Raw genomic sequence first — 17,375 nt, 5'->3', positions numbered from 1 at the left:
ATTATATATACAGGGTGTGGCAAAAGTAGGTCTATAGTTGTTCATATGGAAAATAAAGAGTAAACTGTGTTTTGTGTACTCACCACTGGAAACCTAATTTTATCCCACCCTGTACTATATATATATATATATATATATATATACACACACACACACACATATATATATATACATATATATATATATATATATATATATGTATATATATATATATATATATATATTAGAGGCCCAGTGCATGAATGCGTGCATGGGTGGGGTCTGGCCACCCTGGCCAGGGGGAGGGGACATGGGCGGTTGGCCGGCCTGCCTGCTGGTCGAACTCCTGGTCGAGGGGACAATTTGCATATTAGCCTTTTATTATGTAGGATATACACTGAGTGGCCAGATTATTATGCGTTCAAAGATCATAATAATCTGGCCACTCAGTGTATATGTTATATAGATATAATTGATTTTAGAGAGAAGAAGAAAGAGAGAGAAACAGCAACATGAGAGAGAAACATTGATCGGTTACCTCCTGTCCGTGCCCTGACTGGTTCGAACCCATAACCTTTGGGTGTATGAGGCAATGATCCAACCAACTGAGCCACCTGGCCGGAGCTACGCCATTTTTTAAATAAGAGGAAGTATTACAAAGCCCCTTGCACACACCGTGTGCAGCGTAACCCATGTGCTTCCAGCTCTCGTTTCTGGAAAGGACCTACAATACCTGCGCTGAGGCCAGGGGCTAGCGCTGAGACCGACATTGTCTACAGAGAGAACGGATGCTCAAAATGTACCTGTCGATTCGATGGGGGGGGTGGACTGGGGATGTACCAAACTGTTGAGAATTCCTGGGAAGCGGAACCTTTGCCGGGTCTTGAAGTTATTCACAGCGGGGTAGAACAAGGAGACAAGCTTCATGGTCAGATCTCAGCCAGAACAGCGATGCCTTTAGTCTTCTGTGAGACCTGCATCACCCATCGTTGCTCCTTATACACGCATACTTCCTTTCGCTCCATAATGAGGACCAGTTGGCATTTTTGGGAAACAACTTCTACTTTATGAAATTGGGGCTTTAATTTTAATGGATAAAACTGAGACTGATAGTATCCGTTCCAGAAATGTAAAGTCAAGAATGAGGCATCCCCACAGCCCCCTCTCAGGGCCTTTGCAGGGACACTTAGCGCCCTCTAGTGACAGCAATGCAAGCCGCTCCGGGGCGATTCCCGCCCGCCTGCTGTTTCTGGCTGGAGGATGCCCCAGTAGGGCAAGGCTTGGCCAGGAGGTGGTTGTTTCCTAAAACCCTGCCGCAGGATGCGCTTCGTGGCTGTGAGTAAAGGATGCAGTCATAGGCACTCGGCAAACAGCGCTTGTCTCCTGGCCTCGCGGTGACAGTATGTTAAGAGGGAACATCTCCATGTCCCGCCGGGAATGCTGGGACTTGCACTGGGATTAGGTGAAAGGTGAATTAGTCCGCATCAGAGCTTGGATTCCACTCAGCGCATTCACACAGAATTAAACGCACAGATGAACGGTGACCTGGGAAGGAGCTGGGCTCCTGGATTGGAACTGCACTTGGTCTAAGAAGCTCCTCTACCTCCCTGTGCAGAAGGGGAGGTACAATATAGAGAGGACAGTGCAGAGGGGGGACAATATAGAGAGGGGACAGTGCGGAGGGGACAGTGCAGAGAGGGGACAGTGCAGAGGGGGGGACAGTGCAGAGAGGGGACAGTGCAGAGATGGGGACAGTGCAGAGGGGACAGTGCAGAGGGGGGACAGTGCAGAGAGGGGACAGTGCAGAGATGGGGACAGTGCAGAGGGGACAGTGCAGAGGGGGGACAGTGCAGAGAGGGGACAGTACAGAGGGGACAGTGCAGAGAGGGGACAGTGCAGAGGGGATAGTGCAGAGGGGGACAGTATAGAGGGGGACAATATAGAGAGGGGACAGTGCAGAGGGGGGACAGTGCAGAGGGGACAGTGCAGAGGGGGGGACAGTGCAGAGAGGGGGCAGTGCAGAGAGGGGACAGTGCAGAGGGGATAGTGCAGAGGGGGACAGTATAGAGGGGGACAATATAGAGAGGGGACAGTGCAGAGGGGGGACAGTGCAGAGGGGACAGTGCAGAGGGGACAGTGCAGAGGGGGGGGGCAGTGCAGAGGGGGACAGTGCAGAGGGGACAGTGCAGAGAAGGGATAGTGCAGAGGGGACAGTGCAGAGGGGGGACAGTGCAGAGAGGGGACAGTGCAGAGAAGGGATAGTGCAGAGGGGACAGTGCAGAGGGGACAGTGCAGAGGGGGGACAGTGCAGAGAGGGGACAGTGCAGAGGGGGGACAGTGCAGAGGGGGACAGTATAGAGGGGGACAGTATAGAGAGGGGACAGTGCAGAGGGGACAGTGCAGAGAGGGGACAGTGCAGAGGGGGGACAGTGCAGAGGGGGACAGTATAGAGGGGGACAGTATAGAGAGGGGACAGTGCAGAGGGGACAGTGCAGAGAGGGGACAGTGCAGAGATGGGGACAGTGCAGAGGGGACAGTGCAGAGGGGGGACAGTGCAGAGGGGGACAGTATAGAGGGGGACAGTATAGAGAGGGGACAGTGCAGAGGGGACAGTGCAGAGAGGGGACAGTGCAGAGATGGGGACAGTGCAGAGGGGACAGTGCAGAGGGGGGACAGTGCAGAGGGGGGACAGTGCAGAGGGGGACAGTATAGAGGGGGACAGTATAGAGAGGGGACAGTGCAGAGGGGGGACAGTGCAGAGGGGACAGTGCAGAGGGGGGACAGTGCAGAGGGGACAGTGCAGAGGGGGGACAGTGCAGAGGGGGACAGTATAGAGGGGGACAGTATAGAGAGGGGACAGTGCAGAGGGGGGACAGTGCAGAGGGGACAGTGCAGAGGGGGGACAGTGCAGAGGGGGACAGTATAGAGGGGGACAGTATAGAGAGGGGACAGTGCAGAGGGGACAGTGCAGAGAGGGGACAGTGCAGAGGGGACAGTGCAAAGAGGGCAGTGCAGAGTGGGCAGTGCAGAGGGGACAGTGCATGGGGGCCATTTCAGCAGCTCCATGGCGGGACTAACCCACACTGTCGCTGGCTGGCTTAGTGGGTGCGGTGCCCGATGGCCCTCCTGAATGTCAGTGCATTGAAGAGAAGCACTGTGCTCCTGGGCCCGTTTGTGGTTGCTTTGTGAGACACCCCCGTGAGCAAACACATACGTAGAGCAGGCTGCGGAGGGAGAGGCTGTGCCATCGCAGACGGACAGAAGGACAGCGGCCTCTCTGGTGCAGGGAGCGTCTTCAGTCCCGGCTTCTGGGCGGTCCCTGCCACTTGCTGACGCTGTCCTGTGCAATTGATTGTCTTTCCTGAGGAAGGAGTGTGTCTATTATTAAAATGAATTTATAAAGTAATTACAGATCAAGACAAATAAATGTTGATGTGCAATAGCTTACCCATGAGATCGATACATGTAAAAAGCACATGGAAAGTCTGGCCAGCGATCCAGACGTAAGTTAAGTTTGGCAGCCCAGGCGACTTCTCAGGGTGGACGGACGTGATGTCTGAGGAGGGGGACTGGACACAGGAGTCCAGATCTGAGCAGGGGGCAGAGGAGCAGGACACTAGGCAGGGCGCACCCCCAAATCATGGGTCAGGGGTGCTGGAGCAAGCCTTGTGGCTACCTGTGGCAGTCAGGCGAGTCTCACCTCTCTCTCTGTGTGCCCAGCTCTGTGGACACGGACCTTCACATGCAGTTAGTGGTTCCCAGATTATGTGGGGTGGCCAAGAAGTAGGTTCACCATGGTCCGTGTGGAAAATAATACAATAATCCCATCTAATCAAAGAGTAATATGCAAATGAACCATCACTCTGCTACACCCACAAGCCATGCCCACCAGCCAATCAGGAGTGAGTATGCAAATTAACCCCAACCAAGATGGCTGCGGCCACAGAGCGAGCAGGAGGGAGGCTTGGGTTTCCCTGGTGATGGAGGAAGCCAAGCTTTCCACACACCCTGGTGAGCCCAGGCCTCCACTCAAGGCTACAAAGTTTCAATTATAGAAGATAAATAAGTCCCAACAATAAGTCCATGGAGCTGGAGAGAGCAGGAGGCTAGGGTTCCCCTCCGCGATGGAGGAAGCCAAGCTTCTGCAGCCCTGGCCTGTCTTGGCCTCTGCTTAAGGCTACAAAGTTTCAATTGTAGAAGATAAATAAATCCCTGGTACCAGGGCCTCCGCTTGGGTCATTGGGGGGCGTGGCCGGCCTGCAAAACACCACAGGCCCCTCGCCCAGCCCGCCCCACGCCCCAAGGGAACCCCCACCCTGATCTGGGACACCCTTCAGGGCAAACCAGCTGGCCCCACCCGTGCACGTGGCCTCTATCCTATCTAATAAAAGAGCAATATGCAGATTGACCATCACTCCAACACACAATATGGCTGCCCCCATGTGGTCAAAGATCCTGCCCCCATGTGGACAAAAGATGGCCACCACAAGATGGCCAGTAGGGGAAGGCAGTTGGGAGGGACCAGGCCTGCAAGGGAGGGCAGTTGTGGGTGATCAGGCCAGCAGGGGAGGGCAGTTGGGAGGGACCAGGCCTGCAAGGGAGGGCAGTTGTGGGCAATCAAGCCTGCAGGGGAAGGCAGTTAGGGGTGACCAGGCCGGCAGAGGAGGGAAGTTGGGGGCAACCAGGCCTGCAGGGAAAAGCAGTTGGGGGGGACGCAGGCCTGCTGGGGAGAGCAGTTGGGGGGACCCAGGCCTGCAGGGGAGGGCAGTTAGGGGTGACCAGGCCTGTAGGGGAGGGCAATTAGGGGTGACCAGGCCTGCAGGGGTGGGCAGTTAGGGCAAACAGGCTGGCAGGGGAGCAGTTAAGCATCAACCAGGCTGGCAGCAGAGTGGTTAGGGGGTGATCAGGCTGGCAGGCAGAAGCAGTTAGTGGCAATCAGGAAGGCAGGCAGGTGAGCAGTTGGGAGCCAGCAGTCCTGGATTGTGAGAGGGATGTCCGACTGCCGGTTTAGGGATTGGGCCTAAACGGGCAGTCGGACATCCCTCGAGGGGTCCCAGATTGGAGAGGGTGCAGGCTGGGCTGAGGGACAGCCACCCCGCCCCCTGTGCATGAATTTTGTGCACCGGGCCTCTAGTTAATAAGTAATAACGCAGGAACGAACTCTTTTGTTTAGTGTAGTCATAGCTGTAAATGTACTGTTGCCCACTTCTGAACGTAGCAACATGGTCATTGAAACAGGATGATCTGCGAGTTTTTTTCATCTGATTTACTGCGTCGGAATCAGTACTCTGCCCTCAGGGTAGTCTTTAAAGCCCGCAGCGACCCATTGCCACCTGTGGAACCCGGGTCAGGGGCCAGCCCTCCTGCGCCTTGGAGCTGGCAGCACGGGGCACGGAGCAGCGCCCAGGAAACGGCTCACTGAGGCCTTGCTCCACGGGCCTCCGAGCTGAGCAGACACGCGCCGCGCAGCGAAGGAAATTGCGCCTGGTGTTGAGAAGCTGGGACGCGGGGTGTGATAATTTCCTCGGTTTCCACGAGCTCCCAGCAGCGGAGCCGCTGAGGGGTAGTCACCGCCAGAGACAGTGGTGAAACAATAGCTGTTCACATGGTCATTGGATGATTGCTTCACGGGGGGCTGGGAGGATATGCTACACACACACACACACACACACACACACACACACACACACACACGTGGTCTTACCCAATGGCCTGAAGCTGTGCTCACCAAGTCTGCTTTGAACAGAGAAACAGCTTGCCCTAGCTGCTGTGGCTCAGTGGATAGAGCATCGGCCTGTGGACAGAGGCTCCCGGGTTCGATTCCCATCAAGGGCACCTGCCCGGGTTGCAGGCTTGATCCCCAGTGTGGGGCCTGCAGGAGGCAGCCCATCCATGATTCTCTCTCAGCATTGATGTTGCTGTCTCTCTCTCTCCCCCTCTCCCTTCCTCTCTGCAGTCAATAAAAATATATTAAAAAAAGAACAAAAACACACCCCAGAGAAACGGCTCTTGAGGAGTGTGCAGTGGGCGCCGTGGGGCTCGGCGTGCCTCACGCTGCCTGCTCTCCGCGGGTCCCGTGGCCACGGGTGGAAAAGCCCCACGGAGGACGGAGATTTCCATGGCGCGGCCGGTCCAGATGCGCGATCCTTATCTGCAGTCTCAGAAGGTCTTGGCATGAGGCCTTGGGACATCCTCCTCGCAGGAACCTCATAAATAATCCAAACATTCCACGATCTGAGATCCGTGTGTCACTGTAGGAACAATGTACAGCACTTGGGTCCCATTGTTTTGCCTTAAAAAGTCTGGGTTTCGGGGGCCGGCCCAGCCTCCGCGGGTTTGATGTGTGTGGAATGTAAGTTGATTCACAGACTTCCTGGCCTCTAACCTGACCTCCCTGCACCCAGTGACTGGACAAAGCCCTGTCACCCTGCTTCCTAGTGCCGGCCGAGCACCTGGCGTGGAGCGGCTCTTCCTTCGTCGGGACTGACGGGGTGGGCTGATGAGGAGAGAGGACCGTCAGGAAACACAGGTGTCTCCTGGGTGTCTGATGACAGTTCGTGCAGGAGAGCTGCTCTGTTCCTGTTGTGGACAGGGAAGGACTGTGCATTAGGTGTGCACGCACACAGAGGCTGACCACTACGGGATCCTGTGCTCATACGATACAGATATTTACAAAAAACATAGAAAGTTACGTTACTTACATACGTTGACATTAGACTGGAATGTATGTTTATTGTAAATGTTCTGAAAATATAGGTGAACCAGCCCGGCTGGCGTGGCTCAGTGGTTGAGCATCAATCCATGAACCAGGAGGTCATGGTTCGATTCCTGGTCAGGGCACATGCTTAAGTTGTGGGCTCGATCCTCAGGGTGGGGTGTGCAGGAGGCAGCCAATCCATGCTTCTCTCTCCTCATTGATGTTTCTCTCTCTCTCCCACTCCCTTCCTCTCTGGAATCAATAAAGAAGAGGCAGAGCACAGTCTTTGCAGACACACATTGTTTCCCTTGGTACCAGGTAGGAGGATAGCAGAGCTGGTTGTAACGTAACTCCCACGGTGGGAGTATCAGGCTTCCATTAGCTGCTGCCTTAGCTGGTATTGCCCTCAGCTACCTCCTCAGAAATGAAGTGGGATTAAAAGTAGCACCTTTATATACACTGAGTGGCCAGATGATGACGATCTCTGAACGCATAATAATCTGGCCACTCAGTGTATATCCTATATAATAAAAGGCTAATATGCAAATTGTCCCCTCGACCAGGAGTTCGACCGGCAGGCAGGCTGGCCAACCGCCCATGTCCCCTCCCCCTGGCCAGGCTGGCCGGGCCCCAGTCATGCACAAATTCATGCACTGGGCCTCATATATATATATATATATATATATATATATATATATATATATACACACACACACACACACACACATACACACACACACACACACACACACACACACACTCACACACTGAGTGGCCAGATTTTTATGCGTTCAGAGATCATCATAATCTGGCCACTCAGTGTATATATTCATTGATTTCAGAACTTTGCATTAAATATCTGGAGAACACCGGCTGGGATGCTGTGGTGCCATTCTAGGACTCAGCAGTTATTCTCTTTGAAGATGATGAGAATCAGTCAAACATTGCACCATTCGAAATGAAGATTTGTTTTCTTATGATTCATTATCTCAAAATTAGCTTTTTATTAGATCACTTTTTAAGTTGATATACGTTTTAAAAATCAGACATCATGAAATGTATGGCTATAAATTCGGGAAATCGGTCAAATAATAGTATCTGGTTTTATATCTTTTCTTTATTCTTATTAAAGAATAAAAATACGTCTGTGCATTTTACACGAATACATATGTACATGCATTTCACCTCAATTAAGAGAGAAAACACAGAGCCAGCGATGTACATGACCCCAGGAGGTGGCGGAACTGGGTGAAGGATATTCAGAGTTCTTTGCGTTACTCTGTAACTTTTCTGTAGGTTTGAAATGGCGTTCAGTTAGAGAGTTTAAAACATGTCAGTGTTCAGCGAAGAAGGAGTTCCCCATAGAATGCCAGGGCTTCCTGCTGCCGAAGCCAAGGGCTTGGAAGTCAACCAGGTCAGGGTGACAGGACCACGTGGAAGTTCTTCCACGGCAACGGTGTTGGCGAGGGGGTCCCCCTAAAGGAGTCATCCTCCTTAAGGCTGCTTTCTGAGAAAGCCACACGAGGGCCCTGCTTGTTTGGGTACCACAGGCGACACTTGAAATTGATGCTTCTTAGAGCAAACAAGGAGCCTTATAGGGGTGGGGGGGTGTGAGGGGCGGGGGGAAAGGGTGTTTTTCTCAGTGCTCCTGACCCAGCCCGTGGAAGCTCCCCAGATCAAACAACCCAGTGCTTTGAAATTTCAGGGGAAACAAAATTTTAATCAGCCCGCCACCATCTCATTCATTGTTCAGAGATGAAAAGAGCGGAAGCCCACGTCTCTTCAAACCATGGGTGCTGAGAATTTGTCAGGGTCTGATTCTTACACAGACCGGGATTTATTTTCTCTTTATTTTTTTCTTCCTTTGTGTCTTTATGTCTTCCACTTTCTCCTTGATCTCTCCTTTCTTTCTTTCTGTCCTTCCCTCCATCCTTCTTTCCTTCCTTCCTTCTTCCCTCCTTCTCAGCGCTCCCCCCCGCCCCCCCGTCTAGCCTTCCCCCTGAGTGGGGAGATCACGGGACAACAGAAGTGATGGAGCCCGGACACATGCAGGCCTGGAATTGGAGGTGCCATTCTAGGACTCGCTGGCCATGCGGCCCCGAGACCAGGCGCTGCCCGTGACTCAGGGCTCGGTCCGTTGTGTCCTGTGGCCCCTGCAGAGATCACACCTCTTGACGGGGCCAGCGTTCATGTAGCCAGATCCAAAGCGAAATGTTGATTCTTCCAGAGAAGAAGTAATTTCCTGAAAAGAGTGCTTAAAGGCCCGCAGTCCTCCAAGGAATGTCCAGGCCTACACGAGCTGGACTTCCTTCGGGTGGAAAACAGATGTGTGTGTGGCCCTGAACTTGCAGCTCGGGTCCTGGAACACTGGCTCGGGCCCTCCGGGGCATCTCTGGGCAAGAGGGCCTTCGGGTCTGCGTCTGAGGTGCGTCCGGGTGGGACCAGCTGGCTGCCATGTTAAAAAGTGTTCGTCATGATTTTAGTTATTTGGATTTTATTTTTTCTACTTTCTTATTTTTAAATATATTTTTACTGACTCCAGAGAGAGAGAGAGAGAGAGACATCAATGATGAGAGAGAATCATTGATTGGCTGCCTACTGCACGCCCCACACAGGGGATAGAGCCCACAACCCAGGCATGTGCCCAGACTGGGAATCGAACCGTGACCTTCTGATTCATAGGACGACGCTCAACCACTGAGCCACGCCAGCCGGGTAGTTATTTGGATTTTAAATAAATATTTTAGAGCAAGGATTTGACAGGTTTATTTTTCTCTTTATTTTTCTAGCTTCCTTTAATTCTAGAGCCTTTGTGTTTTCAGCGGGTTTATGGTGGAGCAAATAGAAATGGTGTGTTTGGAGGGAAAAAAAAAGAAACGATTTTGGGCATTCCCACGAGATGTGGAATAAAGGAAGGTGGTTAAAAACCTGCAGGCCAGGGGCCATCGTGAAACATCGCCCAGAAATACGTTCTACCTGCCGTTTCCTTTCGGGTGAAGGAGCAGGGGGCCGGCTCCGGCCCTGGGTCCGAGTGGAGTGGCAGCTCCAGAGGCGGGGCCCGAGCAGGCCCGGCACCGGCTGCAGGTCCCCGAGGTGCCGGCGGCCCGTGTGAAGCCACGCGGAGTCCCGCCACATCTGCATCCTGCCTCGGCGCGGCGTGTCACACGGGCGCACGGGGTCACACCTGCTGTGACCGTCCCAGTCCCAGGCAATGGAGGCCTTTTTTTTTTTTTTTTTAAATTAAAAAAAAAAAACCCACACAAAACTCCTGGCTGCATATCATCAAGAAAAACAACATTGTTTTCGGGGTCTCTTATCTCTCCACTCCCAAATATCCTGTTTCTTCGGGTTGGGCGGCCAGGACCAATAGAAAGCCCTTCCTGCCATTGGCTGACTTCATTTCCCAGACTTAGCACAATCTCATCCGCTCTAAACAACCTCATCAAAACTACTTTCTGGTCAGAGAGAAGCAATAATTATTATTAACATTTATTAACGATCAATAAACGTGATTGCGTTATGGCCAGCACCATTAAGGTAAGGAGAGGGTACCTTGGGTTGGGCAGAAATCTTGTGCTTCTTGCTCTTTTTCTCTGGTTTCCTTTATCAAGGCAGATAAGTGAGGATTGGGCAACACCCCCGCTGCCACAATAGAGGACAACAAGATTTCCTTTGCGCTGCCTAGTAAATTTCCTTTTTCCTACTCCAACCATCCGCAAGGCTTAAAAACTTCAAACTCAGAAAAAAATGGGGTTCCTAAATTCACGGCGGCGGCGTGCCGTGGAGGACTCGGGCGAGGGCTTTGCGGAGCGCGTCTGCATTTCCCTGCTCTGTCCCTGTCCCCCACGGGCCGGACGCCGCTCGGCCGGGCGGCGGTGGACGTGGAGCGGTTGGAGGGCAGGGGCCGAGGCGAGGATGGGCTTGCGGATGCAGAGTTTTCGGATGCTCTGGGGTGGCTCCTGGGCACCCGGGGTGCCCGCCGCCAGGCCCGGTGGAGGAGAAGAGGCGCCCGGCCAGCAGCTGCTGGTCATGGGACGGACACGCCAATGTTGACTTGCTTTTTGGATCCTTCATGCTGAGAACGGAGGGTTCTCATCACTCACACGGTGGTCACTGGGCTTGCTCCGTCCTGTGTCCGTCTTTAATAAAATGCCTGCCTTTCTGTGCGCTGTGAGTACACTTCCTTCCCCGCGCTGTTTGCTTTGTGGGGGTTGGAGAGGCATGGCCTGCCCGGGCGCCGTGCTGGGGGCTGTGGGTTCCGATGTGTTTTTCCTGCAAACGTGTCCGCTGTCTAGTGTACAGAGCTTAAGGTGGACGTGACTCGGTATCGGTGGGAACCTACATTGCGGCCTCATTCCTGGAAGTGAAACCCATGTCCGTGTCAGTGCAAGTCAGCGGCATGGAGTCTGTGGAGTGCCAGGCTGTTAGAATGTGTCCCCGGCCACCGTGCCTGGGTGACGTCTGGAGAAACGAGAAAAGTCACCAGAAAGGAGGAAAAAGACAGTTTTGGGTAGCTGTGCGTGCCTTTTGTTCGGTGGCATAGAGGCGAGGAGCATTCGGGCGTGTTTTCATCGCCGGTCTCAGTTCATCTGAAAGCTCCTGAAAACGAAAGTTTGCCCAGAATGGAGCCAGGGCATTTTCAAAAATCCGCCTTGGTTTGGGATTTTGTGTCATTGGAAATGCTTGTGTTAGGGGATTCGATGAACACCCCCCGTCTGAGCTGCATTTCAGAAGCTCTGTTGAGTTTTCACTTCTCCAGGCTGGTTTTATTTCTCCACCTCTGTTCACTAACACAGCCCAATGCTCAGGCATCAGAGACTTCTGCCTCATAGAGACTTTTCTTCCTCTGGCTCCGGGATCACAGCCTGTTAAATGCCACTCACAGAAAGCCGTGGTGGAATGGGGGGCGGCGCGGGCTCCATTTCAGCTCTATGAGTAGAAATTACTTTCTTTTATAAGCCAGCATGCTACCCTCTTCATTTTAGTCTCGCCCTGAAGTAAGTCCCTATGGCACAGCAGTTACATCGGATATTCTTTGTCCACCTTGGCTAGCTGGAGTGCGATTTTAGGTGTGTGTGTGTGTGTGTGTGTTTCAAAAAGGCCGTGCATTCAAGGACATGAAAACAACAGACCACCCTTCAGAATGTGGGTGCATTCGCCACGCACCCCAGCGTTACGCTTCTGAAGACGGGAAGCCATTCCTGGAGCCGGAGCGTGCGGTGGCTTTCAGAGTACCTTTTGGGGGCAGCGCTGCCACGTGTCGGGGGTACCCCGCTTGCTGTCCCGTTTTACTGCGCTGCGTTATCTGTGGATTGTGTACGTCTCAGGCGGACTTTTAAAATGACGTCAAGTGAATGCGTTTTAATCCCTTAAAACGGAATGGCCCCTCTTTATAGGCCACTTCCTCTAAGATAGGTTTCTGTTTGCCTTCCTGGGGAGGGCCAGGAGGTGATTTTACCGACGTGTTTGTGGGACCAGCCGTGGACCGCAGCTTTTGTTCTGTGAGTGCAGAGCTCACGTCGGCGGAGGGCAGGCTGAGGCTGTCCACGGGTCTGGGACGCGGTCTTCCCGACAGGCGCTGCCGGGCCCACGCGCGAGCCCTGTGTGCTCTGTGCTCTCCGTGAATAAACCAGTGGGTCCATTAAGTGCCGGAGGCGCTGCCTTGGTGCGGCGGCGTTCCACACCTGAGGGGGGCTGGCTTTTCGGCGTGACGCTAAGGCCCCGTGAGGCGTGATGACAGGCTAAATGTTTTGATGCCGCCTTGGCGACCCTCGCCCTTATCGTCCCGGGCTGGTCTGGGACTGGAAACACACTGTTTATGGGAAGCAGTAGAGGGATTTCAGGGGCTCACGCTTATCTCTAAGTGTTCCCGGATTTTGAGATCAGATCACGAGTTGTCAGAAAGCCCATGAACATTGAGGGTGAGGTCCCGCGTGCAGGTCACGGATCGGTTTTGGTTCTGCGCCATGGGACAGTAAGGAGGCGCGCTGACACCCCTTCCCCCGCTGCCCCTCAAAACCGCGCCCTGTTCTCCCATAGACAGCTGGGCCCGGTCGCCCTGGGGCGCTATTTGTGCTTCTGTTGGTGTTTTTAATCCACCCCTGAGACGTCCCCGATCCTCCTGTGACGCGGCAGGCCACCTGGGAAGGCCGCTACAGCCACGGTCCCCTCTCAGACGCTGCTTTTACCTGCAGGCAGCGCAGCCGGGCGCAGGACAGGAGACGCTAAATCTGGTGAAAGTCTTGCTCTCCCTGGACTCCTTGGGTGGTCCAGGGGCCCCCGTAACAGCCCCTGCTTCTAGAGTTGAATGGTCTTGAGTCTTTAAAAAAAGGGGGGGGGCGGGAATGTGGGGATTTTCCTTTATCCCAGCGACCTGGTGGTGCAGGAGGAGGAGGGAGCCAGCCCAGCACGCAGCAGGCGAGGATCCCACAGGATATGGAAAGTTACCACCGAGGCCTGATGGGGAAGCAGATAGTACTGTTTCCAATCCGTTGTGTAGATGAGTCACTTTCTCTGATTGAACAGAGGTTGCCGGGTTGGATGGTAATTGTCACCTGAAGCGTTCATTGACCAACAGGCAGCCAGCCCCTTCCCCACATTTCATGCCTTGCACCCCACCCCGCAGGCGCCTGCTGTGTATCGGCTCTGATGTGTGAGCACAGAAAGTTACTGAAAAGCTCCGGGTTCTGTGGAGGAAGTTCATCTCCTCTGGTTTTGATGAGTTTAATAGCTCTGGGTGTATGCATGGTTTCCATCAACCCATCGGCTTACGCGGAATAAGAACCGTTTCATCCCTTGTTGGGGGGGGGGGTGTGTGACAGTGGAAGGCGTGGGACATGGAAGATGCCGCCGCCTGCTCTGTGAGTACCGTGCCCCAGAGGAGCGCTGAGAGTGGGAGTTCAGGCCATTATTTCAGATGGCTCGCGGCGTGCGCTGCGGCGTGGCTCCGGGGCATGTTTGGTTTCTGAGCCCCTGTGCGCACTCGTCCCGGGCACCTGACTCAGCGGCCCGGAGAGCGGATGGGGCCACTGAATTTGTGGATATTACTTCCCATGAAGTACATTTATACGGGACTGCCAGGCTCTCAGGGAACTTTCTGAATCACCGAACCATTGCTTAATTACATTTTCTTTAAAGTGATGATTTCACAATTTTTTTTTTTTTTTGCAAAACACACCTTTATTGGAAAGAAAACCCTCACAAACACACTCATATGTATGCTTTTCACGTCTCCCGGAAAAGCGCCCAGAGAATGAAGTGGATAAGGGAACAGCCGTTACCGATGCCTCTGGGAAATCCGGCTCCAGTCTTAGCCTCGGAACCAGCTCCCCCCGAGGGAGCACAGCCCACAGCACAGAACCCCACCGGCCCCAGGAACTGACTGGACGCCGGTGCGGAGGGGACACAGGCTCTGGCCGGGGCAGCGGGGGTCGGAGCGGCCCTGGGGGACGGTCTCTGAGCGGAGGGGCGTGCTCGGTGCTCGGCCGGGCAGGGTCTTCTCTCGAGAGCGAGGGGAGCCTCAGCTGCCACAGGGGACTCGTCCCTCCTCTGGGGAGGCCAGGATGGAGGGCAGCTGTTCTCTGCTTATCTTCGGTGGCCACAGACACACCTGCATTGGAATCCGTACAGTCCCGTGACCCCGGGCAAGGGCCCTCACCTGTGTGACCTCATTTCCTCACCTGTAAAATGGGATTTTAAAGGCTGTCCTGTCCCGTGCTGGTGCTAGTGGCGGCTGGAGAGCCTCTAGCAGGTGCTCAGCAAATGGCAGCTGCCGCAGGACAGTCTGTCTGTTCCTAAGAGATTGCACTGGCCTGGCTCTGAACTCTCTGCTGTTCGGTTGCCCTGCTTCAGCTGTGAAGCCCAGAGCCCGCGGATTTTAGTCTAAAGCTTTTGAAGAGGTAGAATAGCAGGTCCCTTCTGCCTGTCAGGGCAGGCACACCGGCCTGGGAGGCCGCAGCCGGGGGAGGTCAGGAGGAGGGAGCCTGTGGTGTCCTTGAATAAGGATGTGACAGGTCAGGTACCCCACAGCGGGCAGCGGTGGGCTCTGTGCTGAAGGAGACAGAGCCTACGAAGCCGCCTGTCCTGACGGGGGCAGGAACAGGCTCCTGGAGTACCTCCAGTCCTTCATATTCTCGGTGAAAAAATGCACTTGATTGTTTTTTTAAATGGAAAACAACAACAACAACATGATAAAGTCGATACACATTGCTCCTAATTCCAACCAGCCAGAGAAAGTGACCAACATCTATTGTGTCTGCCTGCTGTGTGTTTCCCTCTGTCCTTCTGTCTGCCTGTCTTGCTTTTCTCAGTTAACATTGTTTCACAACCATGTCCCCAGGTCACTCAAAATATTTGGTAAGGGTAAGCGGGCTTTTTATGCTTAATTATATTCCTTTTAAAATAACATTATAATTTATTTAACTGATACCCTGTTGTAGGAAATAATACTGCTTTCAGTTTTTCACTAACTAGATTGCAGCTCAGCCTCTGTCTAATTTTTTAAAATTCATTTTATTAGTCCTGGGGCTTAAGGAAAGGAACGACTGGACCAATGGGTATCCATAATTTTTAAGTCTCTGCCAAATATAAATATTTGCCAATTAAAAAAAAAATGGGCCCATTTCCTCTCGGGAAAGGTTGTGCCAATTTCCACCTCTTCCAGCCATAGATGAGGCTGGTTTCTCTGTACGCATAACAACTCTGAATATGTTCCTCTTTGAATCTTTGCCACTCTGCCCGGCAGAGCTGGAATCTCATTTTTATTTGTATTTCCTTAATTATGGTATTTCGTTACATTTTTTGACTGTGAACCTATTTGAGCGAGTGGCCACTGTGACCCCTGGATCTTTTTCTTATGCGTCCTTTCATGCCTTGTTTGATCAGACTTCTTTCCCACATATTTCCCCTATTGCACTTGGCGGAGGCGCGCCGTGTGAAGTTTAAGACCATTCCTCATTCTGTCCACTCTCTCCCGCTTCGTTTCTCTCCTGTCAGCACATTCCCCTGGCTTCACTTGCGTTTGTGGATGTTCTCCAAGAACTTCGCGTGGACCCGCGTCAGCCATCGGACCCGCTTTCCGTGTAGACGCTCCATCTCTCGGGTGTCCTCAACAGTGACTGGCAAACTGTAGGGGCTCAGTAAGAATTTGCTGAAAAGATAACTTTTAATTAAGATCCTTTGAAGTCCCAAAGAGAAAAATGAAGACATTCTCCCCCAGAGACTAGCTCCTTCTGAAGTTCTAAACACGGTAGTAGAATCATTCTTGTGGATTTTTAAATAGACGTCGTATTGCTTTAGAGAGAGCTCTCCTAGGTAAGTAAAAATTAAATAGAGGTATGTTGATGTTCCAAAGAGCACAGAAAAACAGCTTTAAAGGCAGCTGTTGCATCTTGAGTTTATAACCCCACTGATGATCATCCTCAGCACCGCTGGGTCCAGGCCACGCCGTGCTGGGCGCTCCCACGGTCTCATGTGCTCCTCCCGCAGCCTGGATGCCGCTGCGTTTGTATCAGTGAAGACAGAGGATCAAAGAGGCTGAGAACGTTGCTCAAGTCACACAAGTCTCTTTGTTTCCCCTCAGTTTATCATCAGATCATCTCCTTTTCCTGCTCGTGGCCCTAGCCTCAAATAGTAAACTACGGTGCAGGAAAAAAAAAAAAAGATGTTCAATGATACAGTGATGCAGTTCATTGAATAATGAAAATGATTAGAACCGGCTGATTTACGTTACTGCTTTTGTCTAAAACAGTAACAACACACCCAGGCGACAATGATTCCACTTTCGGTGGTTAATCCAGCGAAGGGGCCAGAAACCTCAGGCCCCGAACCCTGCGCCAGACGCCGTGTTTGCCTGGGGACCAGGTTCTTCCCCTGTTAGGCAGTTGCCAAGGGGCAGTTGCCAAGGGGCAGTTGCCAAGGGGCAGTGGCTCTAGGTCCCGGACCAGCTGCTGCTTGGCGTTTCCTCCTCGTCCCAAGTGTCAACTTCCTTGCTCTCGTCTTGGGACTGAAAGTGCAGCTCCGAGTTTTCCATCCGGTGTCACCCAACCTTCGGGGCGGTCATGGAATTATTTTTTTTTTTGGGGGGGGGGAATGGGGAGTCCATTGCTGCCCACAGATAAGGGCAGGGACATCTAGAAAAGAAGGGCCAAGGCCGAGCAGCGTCATTTATTTTTAAAGCCGCATCATAGTCCAGTCAGAACATTTCCATCAGGGCTGTTGCAAGACCACGCCTGTCACAGGGTGGAGAAGAAAAGAAGGGACATTTAGAACATGCTCTGAGTCGGACACCGCCGCCTCCCAGGCATTCTTCCTCGAGGATTTAGCATCTTTCTTTCCATATTGTAGTGCGGCAAGTGCATTTTTTGGGCATTGCACCATTATCGGCAAAGCCAGCACTGGAGAGAGAATTTCTCCCTCAGCCCCCACTCAGACTCCCCCGGAGGCCACGCATTCAAAGCATGGGCCCCGCGGGGGTGGGGGGTGGGTGGGGGGGGTGGGGGGGGGTCTGCCCGAGTGTCATTGTTCAGGGTGAGCTCTGTGCGCGTGCTGGTCCGTGCTCACCTTAGAGGAAGAGGAGCTGTTGAAACAACACCCCAGAGCGTGTCAACACGATTAGTTTGTGTCTCAATTTGAGGCAGATTTCCCAAGACGTTGCTCCAAGTTTAGAAGAGAAAAAAGAAGTGTATGTGGTTTTATATTA

At 52.9% G+C, this 17,375-nt stretch overlaps 1 protein-coding gene across 5 annotated transcripts in view; it reads left to right on the top strand.

Annotated features, from left to right (window-relative positions):
* Positions 1-17,375, top strand: part of ERG (ETS transcription factor ERG) — a 221,736-nt gene that overhangs the window by 118,205 nt on the left and 86,156 nt on the right. Inside the window, exon 1 of one of the 5 annotated variants that reach the window (XM_079766582.1) lies at positions 10,082-10,213. The exons of 3 other annotated variants lie outside the window; for them this stretch is intronic. In XM_079766582.1, the coding sequence (XP_079622708.1) occupies positions 10,196-10,213 (18 nt within the window). In that variant the 5' untranslated portion in view covers positions 10,082-10,195. Of the gene's footprint in view, positions 1-10,081; positions 10,214-10,413; positions 10,847-17,375 lie in introns of those variants that run through there. One more of the 5 variants, XM_079766581.1, reaches the window with a different exon arrangement.

The sequence above is a fragment of the Cnephaeus nilssonii genome (genome assembly GCF_951640355.1).
Source record: "Cnephaeus nilssonii genome assembly, chromosome: 3".
NCBI lineage: Eukaryota > Metazoa > Chordata > Mammalia > Chiroptera > Vespertilionidae > Cnephaeus > Cnephaeus nilssonii.
This window is presented reverse-complemented; position numbering and strand designations above follow the sequence as displayed.